The 23,512-nt window shown below is 42.2% G+C and overlaps 1 protein-coding gene across 2 annotated transcripts in view; it reads right to left on the reverse strand.

Moving 5' to 3' along the window:
* Shq1 (SHQ1, H/ACA ribonucleoprotein assembly factor) overlaps positions 1 to 23,512 on the reverse strand; it is an 84,817-nt gene that overhangs the window by 13,275 nt on the left and 48,030 nt on the right. For both annotated transcript variants that reach the window (XM_042680192.1, XM_042680191.1), the window contains one exon: positions 22,324 to 22,444. In XM_042680192.1, the coding sequence (XP_042536126.1) occupies positions 22,324 to 22,444 (121 nt within the window). The remainder of the gene's footprint in view (positions 1 to 22,323; positions 22,445 to 23,512) is intronic.

Genomic DNA, 23,512 nt, shown 5'->3' on the forward strand with positions numbered 1-23,512 from the left:
TGACAGGTCAATTCTGACCTGAGATTTGCTCCAAGGAGGTCCCTGCTAAGATCATCTTCCTTTTATCTATGTGCCAGGTCAGATCCAACACCTTCAGGTCCTTGCTCCAGCCTGATGTTCCCTTCTGTGTCTTTCTTATTACCATATCTTTAACAACCAACTGAGATGAGGAGAGGTCACTCAGAAGTTCTCTAACTATGGTCCCTCTATATCTTGTCTTCTCTCCCTAACTAGACCAGAAGCTTGTAAGACACTAGGTCTGATGCTCATCAGCAGAACATGCAGGGCCACCAGGGGGTTGCAAGTTCTGGAAGACACCAGATGGCTGGGTGACCACAGCAAGGCAGCCAAGACTTCCAGCTCTGATGTCAAACAGGCCTGGATTACTTGATCTCTCCAAGTTGCAATGAGGACATAACCAAAACTCATAGGCAGCCTGTGAGATGAAGAGAGATAATGTTCACAAAGTTCTTTGCCCAATGCCTGGCATACAGTACACACTTGATAAATAATACAGCTACTTCTGTGGACTGACGGCCTCAGTTCAATGAGTATCACTTCAACATAGCTTTGATCTTAGCAGGTATTTACTAACTCTGAGTTCTGGGTTAATATGCCCTAAATGTACTGCAAGGATCAGGCCATCCAATTTTGCCAATTCTTTTCTATTTTAGGGATAGCTGAAGTGAGAAAGGGTTTAAATGGCTGTCCAAGGACAGCAGGTATCTGAAGCTGCCACTAGGCCCCAGATCCCAACTCTGAATCATGATTGTCTATATGGCCTTGCTCAGTTCTAGAGGCAGGGGAAGATTCTCTGATCCCAGCCTTGCAATTAAAAACAAGACTTGGCTTTGTGGATCCTGGCTTAAGAAGAGAGAATGAAGCCAGGTACTGTAGCTCATGCCTGTCATCATAGCTACTTGGAAGGCTGAGAACAGGAGGATCATGGTGGTGCACACCTGTGATCCTAGCAATGACAGGAAGCTTCAAGGGCAGCAGTTCAGATGTAGGCCCAGGTGGGAAGTACAGAGAGAAACATGGCCAGAGGTGTGGGCTCAGTGATGTCATACTATCCTAGCAAACATTAAGTCTTGATTTCAAACCCCAGGGTGTGTGTGTGGCGGGGGGGGGGGGGGGGGGGAAGAACACACACACACACACACACACACACACACACACACACACACACACACACACACACACACCAGAGTACATCTTAGAAGTTCCAGGAAGGAAGTATTTGCCTCTCTTTGTCTGACCAGAGCTCACAGTTTGTTCAAAAAACTAAGAATGATAGACAAGGGAAGAAAGTAGGGTAGAAGTATAGCTATGATCATGGAAGGCAAAAACTGATGCTGATTAAATACTAATGGCAAAAGTGCTTTACTGACCACTGAAAAACTAACTGGGAGCAAAAGAGAACAGTGTTCACCCTCCAATATCCACACGGCTGAGGAGGAAGGTGGTGAGGCCACCTCAGCTACTTCAGATGGAAGGTCTCTCAGTCACAGGGAGTTTACCATGCTGGGGCTACTCCTGATGGGGCTAAGCAAGAATAAAGGGGTGACACTGCAGAATGACTCACTAAATAAAGGCCTAAGAAGAAGAGGATTCTGACAGAATTTTCAGTTCTGTGACTGGCTGCATTATATGACTAGCACCAATGAAGTGATATCAACATTGGCTTTAACTCTTACAGAGAGAAGACTTTGGTGGATTATTAGAGAAAGCCAGGGCAATGTGTAACCTGCTAGATGTGGTGATGTTTATAATCCAGAACTCAGAAGACTAGGCAGGAGGATCACAAGTTGAGGCAGGAGGACGGGTGTCCAGTCAGAGGTGCATGCTTCCACTGTGAGGAAGAGGATGTAAGGAAGGGCCAGACATTTAGGCTTTTATCCTGTGGACCAGGGGAACGCCAAGGACTTCTGAACAAGACAGCGATGGTTATATCATTTCAGAATGGCCAGGCTGGCATTACAGTGGGAAAATCCAAGAAGCAGTGTCAGACTGTGGCAGCATGTGGCAGGAAAGGAGAAAGGAAGGAAAGGAGACCAGAAGAGAGGGACGTCCACAAGAGGCTAGAGGAAGAACTAAAGACACTGTGGAGTCGGGAATCACAGACAGAAAGATGTGACTCAAGGAAACCAAACATGATGACTCTAAACCAAAATGTGGAAAGGTATAATTGGTCCCCAAATTATTATTGATGTATCTCAATAATTTGGGGACCAGTTCTGTACATCATATGTTCAAAGTACATTTCTCCACATACACAACAGGTAAATTTACCATTATATTTGAGTTTATTGGAAACCAGTCATCAAGTTGATGCCATGTATGCTGGTTCCTGCCTGTAAATCCTACCTCTTCAGGAGACAGAGGTAGGAGGACGTAGTTTGAGGGCAAAAAGTTCATCAGAGCCCTTCTGAATAACAAGACAGGCGTGAGGTATGCACCTGTCACCCCAGCTATACTGGAGCATGGGTAGGGATTGTGGTCTGAGGACAGCCTTGGACAAAAGTAACAAAATAACAAAGCCAAAAAGAGGACAGAAAGCATGGCCCAAGTGGCAGAGCACCTGCTTAGTAGGCAGGAAACCTGAATTCAAACCCTGATACTGTCAAGGTTTACCTAAAAAAAAAAATGTTGATAAAAATTAAACCCTGCGAAGACCAGAATATAAGCAAGACAAAATTTAAAAAGTACCTTGGACAGCTATGCTACTCACAATTAAACAGAACAGACTATAAGGCAAAAGGTTTTACAAGTGATAAAAATAGATTACTACATAATGAAAAATGTTAACTCACCAAGAGATAGAACTATCATAACAATTTATAACAATTACAAACTGTTAACAGCAAATGACATGCCTTTACACAGAAAGTAAGAACTGACAGGTCTACAGGAAGAAATTGACAGGACTGTCAGCACAGCAGGAGATGTCCATACATCTCTCCATTCAAAACTGACAGCTCTCTTTCTTTCTCTCTCTCTCTGTGTCTCTCTCTCTCTCACACACACACACACCCATGAGGACATACAGAAGGCTAACAATAGAAAATATATGCCCTGGCAGAGTGGCTCACACCATAGAGAGCCCACCTAGCAAGCGTGAGGCCTTCAGTTTAAACCCTAGCACTGCCAAAAATAATTATTTTGAAGACTAAAATAAAAAATTTATGAAGAGTGACTACATCGTAGGTAGATACAAAATTAATTTCAGGTGGTTTCAAAATAATAGTATCATTCTTTGAAAGCAATGCAATGACTTTACAAATCAACAATAAAAATATTACTGCTAGCTGGGCATTGGTGGCTCATGCCTGTAATTCTACCTACTTAGGTGGCTGAGATCTGAGGATTGATTTTGAAGCAAGCCTGGGCAGGAAAGTCTGTGAGATTCTTATGTATAGTTACTCAGCAAAAATCCTCAAGTAAGCTGTGGCTCATGTGGTAGAGCACTAGCTTTGAGCAAAAAAAGCTCAGGAACAGCTCCCAGACGCTGAGTTCAATCCCCAGGACCAGCACAAGAACAAACAAACTGCCAAAGTCCATATATTTGGAGTAGAGAAACATACTTTTAAACATTTCATGAGCAAAATTTGAAATTATTTGGAGTGGAATGCTAATGAAAACTCAGTATATTTCAAAACCTGTGAAATCACAAAGCAGCCACTTGGGGAAAATTCATGGTTTTTAATGAAGACAGGCTCAATGTCAATGTAGTAATAAGTATCTACCTAAGAAGTTGTGGGGGAAGGAATAGAACGAACCTCCAACATGGAGATGGAATCCAATGACACAGACAAAAGCAAATAATAATCAAAGATAACCAACGCACGACCAGCCAGTATCAAGACAGTAAAACAGTGACAAAGTAAACAAATTTGCTCTAGCAAAACTGATATGAAAACAAGAAAAAGTAGAAATACTACAAACGTATACTAAGATGAATGTATACTAAGATGAATGTATTTCTAGAAAAATGGAACCCATCAAAACTGACTCAGAAATAAGGGACAAAATAAGTCTTTTATCAACTAAAAATTTGTAGTCAAGAATCAAAACTTTTTTTGATGGTACTGAGATTTGAACTCAAGGCCTTGTAAGTACTCTACTGCTTGAGCCATGCCTCCAACCCTTTTGTGTTTCAGTTTTTTGGTTGTTGTGGTTTTTTTTTTGGTCATGGGGCTTGAACTCTGGGCCTGGGTGCTATCCCTCAGCTCTTCAGCCACAGAGCCACTGCTGTTCATTGGAGATAAGAGTCTCATGGATTTTCCTGCTGCTCAGGCTGGCTTTGAACTGTGATCCTCAGATCTTGGCCTCCTGAATAGCTGGGATAATAGGCCTGAGCCACTGGTACCCAGGCTTCAGTTATTTTTTGAGTAGGGTACAATATTTATGTCCAGGCTGGCCTGGTTCACAATCTTCCTGTTTATGCTTCTCAAGTAGCTGAGACAAGCATGTAACATCGTAGCAGCTTGTTACTGGTGGAGATGGGGCAAACTTTTTGCACCAGTTGCATTTAAACCTTCACTCCTCCCACCCAATCTCTGCCCCCAGAGTACCTAGAAGCATAGGCATGAGCCACAGTACCCAGATCCAAGATATCTTTCTGTTGAATTTTATCAAAGATTCAAGGAACAGATAATTTCCACCTTACATAAACTATTTCAAAAGAAGAGAAAAAGCAGTACTCCCAACTCATCTTATCAGGCTTGTATAACTTTCATCACAAACCCATGAAAAGGTAGCACAAGAATGGAAAAGCACAGGTCAATCTTTCCTCCTCCCTGTCTTCCCTTTAGGGCACGCATGTACATCTAGCAAGCCAAACCTAGCACAGGACTTACATAATACACCAAGATGGGATTATCCCCAAAACACAATGCCTAATTTAAATTATGGCATTCAATACATTGGCAGATTAAAGAAGAAAACTTCAAGATCATCAATAAAGATGAGGAAAACCATGCCACAAAACTCAATAACCAGCTGGGGCACAAGTGGTTCACACCTGTGATACCGAGATCCAGAGGACTGCAGTTTGGAGAGCCCGGGCAAAAGAAAAGAAAAGAAAAAAAAATCCATCTCTAAGCAGGGCACCAGTGGCTCATGCCTGTGTTCCTAGCTACTCAGTAGGCTGAGATCTGAGGATAGCATTTCAAAGCCAGCCTAGACAAGAAACTCCAAGAGACTCTTACTCCAATACACTATTTAGAAAAAGCAAGAAGTGGTGCTGTGCCTTAAGTGGTAGAGTGCTAGCCTTGAGCAAAAAAAGCTTACAGATAAGGCCCAGGTCCAAAGTTTAAGCCCTAGTACCAGAAAAAAAAAATCTCCAAAATAACCAGCACAAAGCCAGGCTGGAGTGTGGCTGAAGTGGCAGAGTAACAGCTGAGTAAGCAAGCTTGAAGCCCTGAATTCAAATCACAGTCTTCAAACAAACAAAACCATACCCAAAAGCAAACTAAAAACCACACACACACAAAAAGACCTTCCATAACAATTTGGAACAAAAAACTATGCAAACTAAGAACCTCTTAAAACTTGATAAACATGTATAAAAGCTTGCAGTACACACCATATTCTTAAAAGGGCAGATTTAAACCCTCCACATCTATTCACCATGGTACTGGAGGGTCTAAGTGATAACAATGAGGTGGAGAAAACAGGAAAAAGAAAAAAGGACATAGTTTGAAATGTGTGTGTGTGTGTGTGTGTGTGTGTGTGTGTGTGTGTGTGTGTGTGTGTGTGTGTGTGTGCGCGCGCGCGCGCGCGCGCGCGCTAAGGCAGCTAGAATTACAGTCAATATAAAAAGTGCCCATATGCCCTTTAAACAGGCAGCTTGAAAGTAACCATTCAAAAAGAGACCCTCTTTACAAGAGCAACCAGAATATAAAGCAATAAATCTAGCAAAATATGTGTAAGCCTTTTATGAAAAAGATTACAGAATTTTATGGTGAACGACATTAAAGAAAACTTGAGAGAGTCATACTATGTTACTGGCAAGAAAGACCAAATGTTTCACCCTCCCTAAACTGATTAATAGATTCAAAGCAATTCCAATAAAAACAGTTTTCATGCAACTTGACAAGCTGATTCTAAGCCAGAATGCTACAGTAATTAAGACAGTGTGGTACCGGTGCTTGACAGACAAGTAAATCAGGGGGACTGAACAGCCAACCCAGAAACAGACCAGGCATACATGTAAACTTGATTTATGACGGCAGATGAGGAAAGGCTAGACCATTCAATAAATAGAGCTGAGATAAGGGTATCCACATGGAGAGACAGGAAACTGGATTTCCTACTTCACAACACAGAAAAAAAAAAAAATCAGTTCCAGGTGGACTAAGAACTTAAATGCCAATCGCAAAAAGAATACAAATTTTAGAAGGTACTATAGGAAAATATCTTTATGATATCCAAATCATAAAGACTTTCTTAAACAAGAAACAAAAAGCACAGCCATGAGGGAACGTACTGATAAAGTTCTACAGCATTAAAATTAAAAACTTCTGTTTATGAAGACACTACAAGGAGAATGAAAGATCAACTATCCACCGAGAGAAAATGTGTGTAACATATTTAACCAATAAAGGACTAGTATCTAAGATACTGGAAGAGTCCTACAAATTGAAGAGAAAGACAGCCCCACTGAGAAAGTGCAGAGTACAACAGACAGAGGGTTCACAGGAGTGGAAACACCAGTGACTGGAAACTACGTGGAATGTGTGTGCTCTGCTCCATTAACTATGGAAAAGTGCAAACACATCTCAAATGATTTCATGTGCTCAACGTTCAAAAGCAAGGAAAATTAAACTGGGTGCAGGTGGCTCACACCTGTAATCTTAACTAATAAGGAGGATTGGATTTCAAGCAAAGCCCAGGCAGAGAAGTTGGTGAGTGAGACCCCTTTGCAGCACACTGCTGGGGGTAATGCTGAAAACAGGAGGGTCACGCATGGATCTAAGACATGCCAGCCAGAAAAGTCCATGGCATTCCATCTCCAGAGGGAAGCTGGATGCAGCTGCATGAGCCCATGATCCCAGCAATGATGGGAAGCCTAGAGTGGACAGTGCATGCCTGAGTAGGAAGCAAGATTATCCTGAAGAGAACCAGGAAAAAAGAAAGCTAGAAGTGTAGCTCAGAGGTAAGAGCACATGCCTAGCAAGTGGAGTAAACCTCAGAACTACCAAAAACTAAAAAATGAAGCAAGTAAGACAAACAGTAAACCCAGGATATATACCTAAGTCAAGGAAAAGAAACCACTGCCCCATGATTCATGCTGTGGTTTCTGGAAGTGGGTGGGGCTGTGGGGGGGGGGGCACTAGTATCAAAGGGAGCCTCTGAGAGATTGTTCTACTTCTTGACATTGATGGGGGTAGTACGTTCCTGTTCCATTTAATGTTATTCCTTAATCTATACATATATGTTATATATTATTATGTTTTATAAGGGACTATAGTAAGAAAATAACTATACTCTGTAACTACACGAAAAGACATTCAAGGCAAACTCTCAATAGATAACTGAGCGCAATAGCTCTTTTACATAATAAAAAGAAACAACAGAGACACAGAAAGAAAAGTAGCTATTGCCTGAATTATCCCAAGAGATTAAGTTCTATAGACTGAAGATTTCCCCACAAAAGCTATTATGTTGAGACTTTTCCAAAATCAGAGAAATACTACATACAAACCACATACCCGGGCATCACCTTCCACATTGCCTCTCTCTCATCCCCAAATCTATTTTAGTTCCTAAATCCTCCTTCCCCACACAGGCCGCATCCATCCTTCACAAGGGCCCTTTAACAGCCTTCAAACTGCCCTAAACATGCCCGACTGCAACCCCAGTGATCTCCATCAGATTCTCTAAATCCTTACTAGTAAGGATGCTGTTAGAATAAGACTCAAATTCTCCAGTATTTGGAAGACAAAGTATGGTCTAAATTCAGCCTAAATTGTCAGTCTCTTGCCCACTAGTTATACACATATATCCTTCTTCTATGTTTTGGTCACCCTGGCTATCCTCCAGTTCCTGTTTCTTGCCTTTGTGTTTGTGGTTCTGGGGTTTGAGCCCAGGGCCTCATGCTTGCTAGGCACTTTACCATTTGAGCCACACCTCCAAACCTTTACTTTCTGGAACACCCACAGAATTCCTTCCTGCCAAAGGGCTTTTGCACATGATGGATCTACTGCATCTCCCTGAAGATCACCACCCTTCCCTGTGAAGCCAACTCCTGAGGTTCTCAAATCCTCAAAGCACACACTTCCATAGGGAATCTTCCCTTGACATACCTCTTCCCTCTTCCTACACTTCAGCAGTCTAGGCAGCTATGATGTGAATATGTTCTTTAAGCAGCACTCCCCAAGATTTCAAGTTCACTTTTTGTGAATGTGAATCTCTGATGCTCATCTCTCTACCAAGGGGCAGGGCCAGGTCTGGTTCTTATTTACCATGGCAGATCCAGTATCAGAGCACAGAATCCTACACGTGGTCCGAACTCTATTGTTTAGTCAATGGATGGATACATGAGCATCTTCCCAAGACAAGATCCCAAAGACAGGAAACAAAGGCAGTGTCTGACAGAACCTGTACTCCCAGAGCATCTTGTACCAGCAGGTGGGAAGGGGAATAGGTTACAACTGACCTGTCCAGATGACAGGAGGACCCTCCCCACACCTTTTTTTAAATGCCAGTCATGGGGCTTAACCTCAGGGCCTGGGAGCTATGTCTGAGATTCTTTTATCAAGGCTAGCACTCTGCCACTGGAGCCACAGCACTACTTCCGGTTTTATTCTGAGTAGTTTTTTTGGAGATAAGAGTCTCATGGCCTCTTGTGCAGGCTGACTTTGAACCGTGGTCCTCAGATCTCAGCTTCCTGAGTAGTAGTGAGTCATCAGCACCACTTTCTGTTGAAGGACCACAACAAATCTGTTTCCACACAACCTGGAATAAAGCTCTTCTTTTCTTTTCTCTCTCCTCCTCGGCTTCTTCCTCTTCCTCCTTGTCGTCATCAGTGGTAGTTCTGGGATTTGAATTCAGGGCCTCACACTTGCTAAGAAGGCATTCTTTCAGCCTATTTTTGCATTGGTTAATTTCAAGGCATGTCCAGGCTGGCCTGGACTGTGGTTCTCTCTTTATCACAAGGAATACAGGTACATTCCATAGCACTCAGCCATTGGCTGCTCCTGATCTCTGCCTCCCAAGTAGCTAGGATTATAGCCTTAAGCCACCAGGCTTAGCTAAGGTCTAAGGTTGAATCTTTCTAGTAAGATGTTGCTTAGACTTAACCAGGTGAAGAGGTGAAGTTTAAAGTTCACACCTGAAATCCTGCTAGGGCAAAACTTCTGAAAGGAAAAGATGTTTGGTGCTGTGGCATTCAAAACCCCAGCTTCACAACTCCGGCTTTGAAAGCTGCTTTCTATGATTAATCCAGTACTTAACCCACATTTTGGTCCAATCACTTCAGCTTACACCAAATAGGTGAAGTCCCTTTAACCACTGTGTCTATTAAGACAATTTAGCTAGGATGGATGCTGATAATTATAATTTTAAACATCACACTGAAAGTGAAGTCACTTCCAGCAGGAACTACAGGCTAATTTTCCTGAAGCATTAGGATATACTAAGGGCAGAAATAAAATAAAATTAAATAAAATCCATTTTTCTGGGTGTTAATTGGAGATAAGAATCTCATGGACTTTCTTGCACAAGGCTAGCTTTAAACTGTGACCCTCAGACCTCAGATTCCTGAGTAGCTAGGATTACAGGTATGAGCCACCAGCACTGGCTTCAAGCACTTCTTTAAATGTCTTAAGATGTATACTTAAGACAATATGTGTGTATGAATATATATTCACTACTATAACATGCCCAAAAGTAAGCGTAAAATAGCAAATCTGTCCATGAGTTCACAACCAGAGATAATTTGTAGGAACATGAATATGTGTCCTTCTGAGATTTTGTTCTGTGAATGTTTCTAATAAGCCTGAACCAGTTCAGTATGCACTTTCGGCTTATGATTTTTCAAAACAGTATAATACCACTGCCTCCTCAACCAGGTTCCCAATGAGATAGAGCAGTTGCTAGGCTCAAGGCCCCAAGCTCAAACTCTAGTACTTCCCGAAAAACTAAAACTAAAAAAAAAAAAAAAAATAGCATAATGCAAACATCTAAATATGGACCAGACATTTGCTGATAATGGGCTAGTGATAGCTTAGTGCCTTGCATGTGAAAGGCCTTGTGTTAGGTTTTCAAAAAGAGGTAGCCAAGTAAGAACAGCACCAGCATGCACGTGGTATTCAGGTAAGGGGTAGGTTTATTCAGTAGACCTGCTGGGAACAGGCAAGGTTGGCACTCCACGTGGCTGGGAAAGGGAGAGGAAAGAGTTAGAGCAGAGAGAGAGCTAGAAAAGAACAGCAAGAGGGATAGAGAGTTAGAAACGATCAGAGAGAGAGAGAGAGAGTCTGGGCCTGGGCTAGGCCTTATGTAGGGTATGGGCGGGGAAAGGTGTGGCCACATCAAATTCAGATGTGACCTCTTCCAGGTGTCTCAGTTGCCTAGGTAACGCAGGTACTGGGTGGAGACTTTGCTGCGAGGAGGGTGGAGTCTGCTTGCCATCCAGGAGCGGACCTTACATTCCAGCCTTTTAATAATCATGAAATAGGGCGAGGATTCTCTCTGGCTACTTCCTGCTGACAAGGGGCGTCGACAATAGGGGTAAAAGGCTGGAGTTTGGTCCCCTCCCTGAGAAGGCAGTGAGCAGCAGCTGTCCCTTGGTGGCGTGAGTCCTTAGGTGAAGTCTGGAGAAGTCTCATGAGCATTGAGGGGCTGGAAAAAAATACTAGAGAGCAAATAAATGGCAAGAGGAAGGACTTGGGCTGAAAATGTTGTTAGAAATGTCCCTAGCTACTTCTGACATCTGGCTACTAGGTAGAGAAGTCAGGTGACAAAGGCAAGAATATAAATTCCTGTTCAGTTAATAGGTACACAGGTATAGACATTAGCTGGGTAGGCTTCTTACTTCCACTGACCTCCCGGCTCTGGTTAATTTTGAAAGGGCAGGCACAAAGTAGCTGATGTGACATTATCTCCTCTTACTCTTCTCCATGTTCCCTTGTTCCCCAGACTGGCTGAGTCTAGGTGCTCATTGCTGGGATGGCTTGTCCCAGTTGGTATTCAAGATTTGAACTCAAGGCCTGGGTACTGTCCCTGAGCACTTCTGCTCAAGGCTAGTGCTCTACCACTTTGAGTTACAGTACCACTAATATTCAAGGAGGTTTGAACTCAAGGCCTGGGCACTGTCCCTGAGCACTTCTGCTCAAGGCTAGTGCTCTACCACATTGAGTTACAATAGCACTTCCAGTATTTGGCTGGTTAGAGATAAGAGTCTTGAGCCATGCTTCCAGCCTGGCTCTTTGCAGGTTAGTTGGGAGATGGAGTCTTAGGGATTTTTCAGCCTGGGCTGGCTTTGAACCGAAATCTTTGCCACAAAAGCCCTTTATTATTTCCAATTAAAGCAACAAGGAGATCAAGTAGAATAAGTAGAGCTTACCTGGTTCTTATCAAGAATTGACCAACAAATATTCTGAAATAACAAAACTCATTAGATGTGATGAGAATTTTAGCATAGATATGCCCAGTATTTTAGAACCATGTAGTCAGTAGTAGAATATACAACACAAAACAAAAAAGGCAAAACTCAAAACCTAAAATTTCGACAACATTTAGACATCTTTGCTAACAAAGCATATCAGATGGTTGGGGCTCCGTTACCAGGGCCTGTGAAAAGAGCAACTTGTTAGCAAGGCACCTTAGAATAGATGGAGTAGTAAACTTAGTGGAAGGTTAAGGGTCAGATGGGGCCAAACCCTTAACCCACCACGTGGCCAAGATGGCGAATTCAAGATGGCGAATTTCTGAAAGAATGCAAAGAAACCCTGAACAAATAGATCAAGCCTACATTGGCTAGCCTTTGAGAGGGAACCTAGAGGGGGGTCCCTGGGACCCAGCCTGCGTCGCACTCTTCAGGGCATAAGCCAAAAAGTTGTAGAAAAAAGGGTAGAAAGTTGCACATGAATGGCAGAGAGAGAGCAAAGAGAGCCTGAAATTAAACAAACTTCTGACCATTTACCATTGCAGTAGCAAAAACTGTACTTCTGAGAATGGCATAAAAATGAGGCTCTCTGGCTTTCCAGGGAGCGCAGGAGACATTTAAAAGGGGTTTCACGGCTCAGGCGTGATTCGTAGCACCCCATTAAATGAGTAGAGTCAGTCTGGTGAGTGAAGGAGAGCTGACCAGGCAGAAGCGGCGTCCCGACTTCCCCCAGAGCCCTCTAGAGAGAAATGGCCAAGCCCCCAAAGCCAAGCGTCCTCGGCTTCAGAGGTGACCGGCCTTTCAGCTAAAGGCCGTAGGAGCTCTCTGGCGTGGCGCCACGTCTGGACAGAGACTGAGCAACAGAGAGCCGTAGAGTAGTTTCACTCACCAGAGTAGAGAAGTGGTGTGGACGTGGATGTGAAGGCAGCAATGGTATCGATGCGCTGATTCCGCCACAGACAGACAAGTTCGCAAAAGGCCGTCAGAACTGTGGGTATTCCTCAGAGCAAAAAGGGAAGAACAAAAAAAGAAAAAAGAGGAAAAAAAAACAGAAAAATCCCAGCTTTCCTGACTTTAAGCCTTTATCCGAGTCACGGCACCATTTATGTTAGGTTTTCAAAAAGAGGTAGCCAAGTAAGAACAGCACCAGCATGCACGTGGTATTCAGGTAAGGGGTAGGTTTATTCAGTAGACCTGCTGGGAACAGGCAAGGTTGGCACTCCACGTGGCTGGGAAAGGGAGAGGAAAGAGTTAGAGCAGAGAGAGAGCTAGAAAAGAACAGCAAGAGGGATAGAGAGTTAGAAACGATCAGAGAGAGAGAGAGAGAGTCTGGGCCTGGGCTAGGCCTTATGTAGGGTATGGGCGGGGAAAGGTGTGGCCACATCAAATTCAGATGTGACCTCTTCCAGGTGTCTCAGTTGCCTAGGTAACGCAGGTACTGGGTGGAGACTTTGCTGCGAGGAGGGTGGAGTCTGCTTGCCATCCAGGAGCGGACCTTACACCTTGAATTCAATCACTGCTCCTCTCCCAGAAAAAAAGCAAAGAATTTTCTGATATCCATCCATTTAAGTATAACTTGTTGGCTAGGCATAGTGTATACACCTATAATGCCAGCATTTGAGAGGCTTAGACAGGAAGATCTTAAGTCTGAAGCTAGCCCAGATACATAGCAAGACCCTGTCTCAAAATAAAAGACAAAAACAAAAATCTATCAAAGTAATACTCAGCTATTAATCATATTCTTGAAATAAAAGTGATCTCCTGGAAAGGTGTTAAACTGAGAACAGTATAAGCACAACCAGTGATAAAATTATTTTAAGTAAACACACAAATCACTTAAACTCTAAATAGGTTCACAGAGATCCTTTTCCACACCTCCTGGCCAACAGCACACTTTGGAGCTCTATTATTTTCCCAGCTTCTATTTATTCAAGAAAGTAGTCAGAGCAGGAAACGGGACAAGTCGAATGATCACAATCAATTTCATCACCTTCACAACATGCTGGGAATGTAATTAATCCTCTATTTATTTAGGGGACTTCACACCCCTTCCATTAAGGCAGCAATTCCCTGCTGGCTTCAGCTGAGATAATTATGTTATAACAAGGATTGGGTTTCAATCATAATAGGCAGATGAAAAAAGAAATTGTACTTGAAGTTGTCAGTTTTTAAAAAAAGCTAGCTTGTGACTGTTCACAGGATGTTCTTGATGAAGCCCCTGCTTAGGCAGGGCCCTCTCTGAGTGCGATAACCACACACGCCACATTAATCAAGCAGGTCTCTTCTCTAGTAAGATGTTAAGGCACTCCAGACACAGGGAAAACTCTCCAGCACCTGCAGATGCTGGTTTACACAACCTGACTACATCAATCATCACCCACTCTTATTCGATCCTGCCAGTCTCCTCCCAAGAGCTGAGGCCCCCAAACACTCAAAAGCAAAGAGGTGCACTTGCTTACTGTGTAAACCACAGCTCCAGCCAGCCAAAACAAAGGACAGAGCAGTCCAGAGCCATGTATCCAAGACTAAAACAAGACAGGCCAGAGACAAATGTAACAGGGCCAGAGCTATAGCTAGGCATAATGCATAGAATACTCCTGAGTATGAATGAGCATCAGTCACTAATAATATATCGATGCTGATTCATCACCTATGACAAATATGTCATTCTAATGTAAGATGTCAACAACAGAGGTAAAGAGTGTAGGATATTTGGCAACTCTCTCTACTATCTTTATAATTTGTCTATGACTCTAAAACTAACACAAAAAGCTCATTTGAAAAGAATAAGTAGGATAAAATCACAAACAAAAAGGAAACCAAGAGCAAATCCCATAAAATGTTATCACGTGGATATACAATTCTTCTGTTTTGTTTTTTTTTCCATATACAGTTACAGAGAGCCTTCACGTCTTCACAAAGGGCTATTTTAATCTTGAATCTGTGGAAACCTCTGTAGTGCTATGATTTATTGGCAAATTTCTTGTAAGAGAAGTCTAATGAGGAACACCAACCCCCAGTGGGCACTGTTGAGGCCCTGGTGGTGAGGTAGAGAGCCATTAAGTAAATCCTGTCTCCGTGAAACCACATGGCAGACTTTCGAGTGCCTGGATACTGGTGTGGACTAATCCTCCCTCATGGAGATAAACCGCGCTTCCATCCAGGATGAATGTGTGTGCTTAATTAAAAATAAACAGTAAAACTGAAGAACAACCTGACCTGCCAGAGTAAGCCCCTTACCAAGAATGATTCCAATTCAAGGGTGGTTTAACTTGCTTTAGAATATGCACAATTGTTTCTTGAAATTTTTACATGCAAATCATTAGCACTAAATATAACACTTAATGTTTTACAATTTGTCAGAGAATTAACTTCCCTGAGAACTACTAAACCACCTAGAGTATCTGCTTATCAACTTGGCCAGCCTGCATCTAATAGGATGTCTTCAGCACTGCAGATTTACCATGAATACAAGTGACAGAGGTGATGGTAGGAAGGACATCTGTTTTCCATGGCAGTATTAAAATGTTGAGGTGGAAAATAGCTAAGTCCTCAGGAAGTGGTGGCATGCCTTTGTACACTCTTCTCTGAGAATCACTCACTTCTACTAAAGTGGGAAGTAGTGAATATCACCCAACAGAGCCTCCTTCACTCCACATCAACCAGGCAACTGGACAGAAGAAGACACTGACCACTGGACAATCGAGTTTTCTGGAGTAACAAAGCAGGGGCTTGGTTCCATCTCTGCTGTATGTAAGGACACATGAACTCAGAACTCGTCTGTCTGCACCAAGCAGCTTGCAGAAGGGAGCTCCCAAGTGGCCATCTGCCAGAGAGCAAGCGTCTGCTTCACTGTCACATGGTTTGGGCTCACCAGGCTAGCTATACTCCACACTTGGGTTCCAGACAATAACTGTGTTCTCCTAACAAACATGCCACAGTTTGACAGTCTGAATGAGTTTCTTTTATATAATGTGATTAGAGGGGCTGAGAAGGTGGCTCAGTGGTAGAGCACTTGCCTTGCATGCTCAAGGTCCTGGGTTCGATTCCTCAGCACCACATAAGAAAAAAGCCGGAAGTGGCACTGTGGCTCAAGTGGTAGAGTGCTAGCCTTGAGCTGAAGAGCTGAGGGACAGCGCCCAGGCCCAGAGTTCAGACCTCACGACTGGACCCCCCCCAAAAAATAATAATGATGTGACTAGCTAATGCAAAACCAGGGTACTGGCAGCCTCTAGTGCAAATTTCTTATCTAACTTCATTACTAAAACCTCAGGGCCACAGAGGCTAACAGAAGGCTCTCTTACTCAACAGTGTTAGGAGACTACAAGTATGATCCAAAACCAAACAGCCTCACACTCACTCTTGCTCTTCCTACACACCCCAGCCACAACCGGGAAAGCTGTGAGCCACGTCCTACCCTGTTTCCTTGTCATCTCTGCGCGGTTACTTCCCAGCCTGGAATGCATCTGTTCCTCACAGTTATTATATCCAGATGGGTATAAATAGACAGTACCATGCAAGCTGAGAGCATATTTATATTTTGCTATTTAATTCACATCCCTTCTTTGTCTGAATTCTTCTCCATACATGTCCCCAGCTGCAATCCAAATGCTCTTGAACCTCTTTCATTTTTCAGAGGTCACAAGTCAACATTTCCAAGACCACCTTTCTCATCTTATCCCCCAACCCACAGTTCCCCAGTATTTCAGCAACTGCACCTACAATGGCCAAGTTCACCAACCAAGTAAAAACCTGGGTCTCACCTTCCCTTTCTACCCAACTCCCTTCAGGCAATTACCCCAACTGTCTCACCTACCTCTCAAACCTGACCACAACCATGGCTCAGGCTAAGGCTGCTCTTTGCCTGGATCATCATACCTCCTACAGACTTGAGCTCTGCCAGCACCACAGTATCCCCATCCATGCGACCTGAGGATGACACTCACATAGACACTGCACAGCTGAAGGCTCTCTACTTGTTCTACATTTTCACAACAATCCCAGCAACTGAGATGCACACAGCTATACACAACCTCTCTAGCTTCATTTCTTGCCTCCCTGTTGCCAACCTGTGATCTACCCATGCCAAGTTTGCCAGTACTTGAGAAGTGGCCCATCTGACTAACTCGTCTTGATCTTTTTTTTTTTTAGCAGTACTCAGGCATTTACCAGGGAAGCATTTCATACAGGGTATTGCTCTCCCAAATAGCAGCTGGAATGGGCTTGAGCCACTAGACTTGGACTGTTTTTAAGACAGGAGCTCACTATTGCCTGAGCTGAATGTGAACTGCAATCCTCCTATCTACTCTCAAGTAGATGGGATTTCAGGCTTGAGCTACCTCACCAGGTCCTAACTCTTTGTCTTTTAGATCTTGTACTCTTTCTCCAGAAGTGTCTGAATCCATTTTCTGTGGCTTAACAAGTAACCGGAGACTAGGTAACTTATAAAAGTTTATCTCAGCTCCTAGTTCAAGAGATCTAAGAGCACAGTACTGTACCTGATCAGCTCCTGTCAAGAGCCACATGCCAGCCCATGCATGGAAGGAAAGCAGAGGGGGAATGGGCCTGTGCAGAGTTGAGTGTGGGGAAGGAGCTACCTGGCTTTACAATATTACCTACTCTCATGAGAACAAGTCCATTTCTGTGACAGTGCTGTCTCATGAGAAAAACATGGACCACTCTTAAAGAGCTAATCATCTCTGAAAGTCTACTACTTCTCTATACTTAGCAGTTCCAATGGAAACAAAACCATATTCAAACCATAGAAACCTTCTCCTAAACTCAAAGACTTACTGTATGCTGTTCTAGAAGCTTCAATAGCACTGTACTTCCCTTCTGTCGCCACTACCAGACATAGCAAGATATTCTGCTTAAATCTGCATTCCCTAGCAGGATCAGCTTTGGGAGAACATACTCCTAACACCCACATCAGCACCTGGCACACAAGAGGGCCTAGTAATGTTGAAGGACACACCACACCACCTGTACACTCAGGGCTGATGCTGGACCTCTGGATCAGAGCCTTCAGGAAGATACATGCATCACAAGAGTGAGCCACAAGAAATGAGTATACCTACATAGTTCTGAGAAGTGGAAGGCTAGCTCCCCACCAAACACATATGCAGGCTACCAACCAGACAGAGATATGGCCTTAAATGTTCACTGTCATGAATTCAGTGCTGAAATGACTCAAGTTCACTTACAATGGAGGAAACTGAGGTCCAAGATTTCTCAAGCGAGATGTAACTGTTTAGTGAGAGCTGTCTCCACAAATACTGCACCTTAGCACAGAGAGTAAGATTCCCCCGGGGAAAAATATGCAAAAGGTAGTGGAAAGCTAAATGTAACAAGAATTACATTTAGCTATCGTTAATTATTAACTAATTAACTACCAGTTAGAATGCAAATAGGTGCAGCATTTCAAAGACAGGGTTTTTGTCTTATTCTGTTCTTTTCCTTCCTTTTTACTTAAAAAACAAACAAAAAACTATACTAGATGAGTTGGAAGTTTAGAGGAAAAGCACTTGCAACTGTCAGGCCATGGGTTTGATCTCCAGCACAACAAAAACCAAAACAACCACTACAAAGTATACTGGAGAAAAAAAGTAATTTGATATGTTAGGCACTAGCTCAGATTTACACTGAAGGCCTCCTGAGTATCTAGGGCTACAGGCATATGTCATCACTGCCCAACTCCAAATTGTTTTCTTGTTTTTTTTTTTTTTGGTTTTAAGGAGTTCCAGTATTTTTAAACAATGAAAAATTCTCCTTGAATTAGCTCTAATAGATGCCATTCAATTCAACTGTACTCACAAGGAACTGTGACAGGCCCAAATGGGAGCTCTTTCCATGCCCTTCAAATTTCAAAGGGAAAAGTGACAAGCACTTAGATCACTGTAGTATGAGGCAGACATGAAATGCATCCTGTGACCTCTCAACCAAGTGTCAGGAAAGCATCCCTGATGCATGACAGTCTGTCATGCCTTTCCCTCTAGGGGAAAGCTGGGGGGACAGAGGGCATTTTTCTCCCACCTTCCATGGGTGAAGACAACTGGGTTTGTAGGAGACATCAAGGAAAATAAGAAATCTAAAATCAGAAGCCCTGACACTATCATACCTTTATTTTTTAAACCTGCAATGCTAGGGTTTGAACTAAGAGGCTTAAACTTGCTAGCTCTACCACTGAGACACACCTGTGGCTCCAGATCTATCTTTTGTAAGCCATGATCCCAAGCAAATCACTTCCTAACATGCTGCCACCAGGTAAATTCACTGCACTGGTCTCTCACTCATCATTTTCAAAGTCACTTAGAGTGATAGGCAACAAGAGATGAAGGTTTTCTGTAACTGACAAAAAAAGAATTCAAGAGCTTGAACTGTTAAAATTTGCAAACACACTCTACAAGCCAGACATCACAGGGAAAAGCCTAAGTCATACTAAGGCAAAAACTAATGTAACTGATGCTCAAACTTCATTAATTCAGCATGAGATTTGCTTGCAACCCAAGTTTTTTTTCCAAAGTAAACGTATGGCTATGAAAGTGAGATGCTATTTTTTGTGCAAGTTAGAATTGTGAACTTGTTTAGTATTTGAAATAAAAATTTATAGTTTTTATGACCATAATAAAATAATCAAATATAGACTAAGAAAAATACGTAATTACTTTAAAATGTAAAAGTAAGGTGCTAGATTTCATAAGTTCACTATATAAAGAAATAAACCAGAAGGCAAAACAATCAGGAAAAATCAGTAATAAAACTCATGGAAATTCACTGCATTAATGCTAATTTAGAGCTGGGTTACACTACTAATTCACGGCAGTCCCTGACAAAATCTCAATGTCATTCTTCACAAACACAGAAAAAAATCAATCCTATAATTCATATGGAAGCACAACAGACCCCAAATAGCCAAAGCAATCTTTCGCAAACAGAGCAACAATACCAATAATAACTCTCCATATGACATAAATAATACCAGACTTCAAATTATCCCACGGAACCATAATAGCAAAAACAGTATGGTACTGGCACAAAAACAGACACAAAGATCAAAGACTTAGAAACAAATTCATGTATTTACACCCATTTAATATTTGAAAAAGGAGCCCAAAACATATGTTGGAGAAAAGACAGCCTCTTTAACAAATGGTGCTGGCAAAACTGGTTATTTGCATTCAGGAACACTGTCACCCTGAGTTCAAGCTCCATGCTTGGCATGCATGCATATGTGTGGGCAAGTATGCACACACACGCACGTGAACACACACACACACCACGCACACAACAAAGACTGTTTTTCAAAGGGAAGGGAGGAATTAAGGAATTATAATAGAGGGTGTGAAGTTGCTCAAAATACATAGTATATATACATAGAATTTTCACAGGAACCCCCCCCCCCCCCCCCCGTACTATCAATGAATCATAAGTAAGTGAGTATGATTTAGAGGCATGCCAACCCTCTCAAAAAGAGTTAATTTATAGCCAAGAAAGTTCACAGGAAAGATGATAATAGAATGTCCATTCACACTATGGTTATAAAAAAGGATATTATGAATTTTAATAAGAATTAGATGAATGGAGAAATGTGTCAATTCAAAGAAGGAGAAAAATAGCTGGATTATCATTCAATTTAAACTCAAAGTAAAAAACATCAAGGCCTACTTAGAGAAAGAAAAGCTATGTTCAAATTGGTAAAGATGAAGCAACTGCTTTTTCAGTCATTTGAAGAGCTCCTCCTGATTTCCTTCTCCTGCCCTACCCCACAATTCCTTCTTCCCCAAACCTAACATGATCAGAACAATTAACTAAGAACCTAAGAATTCTGCCTAATTTCCCACAACTTAAACCCCAGGGAAAAGAGAGAACATTTAAAGAGAAAGTAACTGAAAATCCCTGGATGAGCTTAGGAACCTCCTTCTCTTTACTTTCATGCAATGTGATCTTCCTGTAGTTAACAAGGGTTGTCACAAATAGACATCCTGGCACAGACCTCAAACTCAATACACAGCTGTCCAATCCCTAATCTGAAAAAAAAACAAAACACCCACACATAGACTCTGTCGATTTAATTTTATTATAAGAGGAAGTAATCACAGGAAATGGCAGCAGGGTATTTGATAAGCTCAGTTAGCAGGGGGATCAAATGAAGTAAAGACATGCCACTCTGACCTCAGGGTGAAAGATTCCATGTTCCATCTGGCAACATCTAGCTTTCCAACACAACTACTGACACCACCTGTGGTCTGTACTAGGCGTTATCTCGACCAACCCCTGAGCATTTTCCACATAACAGGCAGAGTAAGCCTCAAATTGGTTCCTGTGTTATTCTATTGAAAAAACTGGCATTAAAAGCTATACAAGTGTTTATTTGCCAATTACAGTAACAATAAAAATCTCATAGTTATTCACAAGTGATATTGTGTCATTGTTTTCTATAGCACCAAGGGATCAGTCCAATGAAGAGCTCTTTTTGCCAGGTACGGGGGGGCACATCTGTAACCCTAGTACTCAGTAGACTGAAGCAGAAGGACTGCAAAATCAAGGACTGCTTGGGCTACATAGCAAGGACCCTGTCAGAGAGGAAGGAAGGAAGGAAGGAAGGAAGGAAGGAAGGAAGGAAGGAAGGAAGGAAGGAAGGAAGGAAGGAAGGAAGGAAGGAAGGAAGGAAGGAAGGAAGGAAGGAAGGAAGGAAGGAAGGAAGGAAGGAAGGAAGGAGGCAAGGAGGCAGGGAGGCAGGGAGGGAGGGAGGGAGGGAGGGAGGGGAAAGGAAGTTCTGTTTAAGTTTTCAATTAATAGTCTCTTTCTACTGAAATGAATCATTTATTTGACCATGTCTGATAAGAAGCAACTACCACTAAACTTCTTCCTAAACAAAAATTCACTGCATTTTCAGTGAATACCCTATTATGTTTCTTGATTGAGACAATGGCAAATGTTTTCTGAAGTTTTTAACCTATCAAGTGCTGGAATCCATTAGTGAGTGTTTATCAAAAACCACCGTACTAGACCATGAAGGTTGTATACTTTTTATACTTTGAAGTATGGACTCTGTAAGTCAGGTGTTAGTACAGAAATGCAGAGCTCTCATTTGGATTAGATGGGATGTAGGTTTGCATCCTATGATGTTGACACATGTAAATATGATTGTATATTCATACACACACATTCCTCCATAATAAACTCAGATCATGTTCAGATCCCTGGTCTTGAGATTTCATATTAGAGAGGTAAGAGTACTGGAACAAATTCCTAGGGTGCTCATGCCAATCTCTCTCTCTCTCTCTCTTTTTGCCAGTCATGGGGCCTGAACTCTGGGACTGGGCGCTGTCTGTCCCTAAGCTCTTCAGCTCAAGGCTAGCCCTCTACCACTTGAGCCACAGCACCACTTCTGGATTTTTCTACTTATGTGGTGCTGAGGAATCAAACCCAGGGCCTCATGCATACAAGGCAAGCACTCTACCACTGAGCCACCTTTTCAGCCCGCCCATGCCAATCTCTTTTGATAAAATTAGCTTTTCACCATCTACTCCCTACCTATACAAATTTGCCATACTCCTATGTCAATCTAGTTATTTCTAAAATGTCAGGCAGCTACATGAGTGTCTCTCCTATTAAAATGCATTCCCCAAGCTATTTCATTTTCTTCCTTCTGGTCAGTGGTATGGCAAGTATGTAAGCATCTAGAAATTCCTAAGTAACACAAAACTTACTTGGTTTTCTGGACCCACACACAATAGTCTGAGATGTAAAGATCGTTCAAAATATAAGCTTGGTCATTTTCTTGAAAAATCTTGTGAATATCCAAGAGACACTTTAAAACTGCACTCTTACCTAAGAAAAAGGTAAAACACTCAATTAGCCTTAACAAAAGAAATATAATCTTTTAACTGACATATCCAGATATTGAGATGTAAAACAGTTAAAACAGCTTAGAATTTTAAACTATTTTGTTTTGCTTTTTTCAGTGATGGTGGTAGTAGGGTTTTGAACTCAAGGCCTTGTACTTGCCAAACAAGCACTCTACCACTTAAGAGATGCTCTCAATTCTTTTTGCTTTTGTCATTTTTAGAATAAGGTCTTATATTTATGCCTAGCAATTCTGGACCACAATCCTCCTATTTATGATTCCCATGTTGCTGCTTACCACTATATCCAGCTTTTTATTGGTTAGGACGAATGGTTTATAATTTTTTTGCCTGAACTGGCCTTGAGCCTCAATCATCCTGATCTCTGCTTCTCAAGGAGCTAGTACATACAAGTCCTGTTACTTTCAAACCCCTCTGTTTCTTTCCTTGATGATTATACACAATCTCTACTGTCAAGCAGATTAACTGTGATGACCATAAATATGATATGAAATACAACAGAATCTATAAACAAAAGAAAAGGAGGGGCTGGGAAGGTGGATCAGTGGTAGAGCACTTGCCTTGCATGCTCGAGGCCCTGGGTTCGATTCCTTAGCACCACATAAGAAAAAAGCCGGAAGTGGCGCTGTGGCTCAAGTGGTAGAGTGCTAGCCTTGAGCTGAAGAGCTGAGGGACAATACCCAGGCCCAGAGTTCAGGCCCCACGACCGGACCCAAAATAAAAAAAAAAAAGAAAGGGAAATTTTCCAAATTAAGTGAGTATCTAAGTGCAGCATAATTCTAGATAGATAATGTTCTACCATTCCAAGCTTTCAAAATAACATAGTAAATCACATTTTAATTTTCACACCTCTTTATTTCTTATGGCAATATTTTTCATCAAGGAATTACCTAGTACAAACATGTTTTTTCACCTTAGAAAACTCAAACTGAAAAGGAAAAGTGTCATAAAACTATTTCGAAGCTAAACTGACAAAAGTCACTGGAGAAAAAGCCATGAGTCTCGTTCAACCTAATTACTTCCTCCTGCTTGT

Source organism: Dipodomys spectabilis, unplaced genomic scaffold (assembly GCF_019054845.1).
Source record: "Dipodomys spectabilis isolate Male_0828 unplaced genomic scaffold, ASM1905484v1 ptg000054l, whole genome shotgun sequence".
NCBI lineage: Eukaryota > Metazoa > Chordata > Mammalia > Rodentia > Heteromyidae > Dipodomys > Dipodomys spectabilis.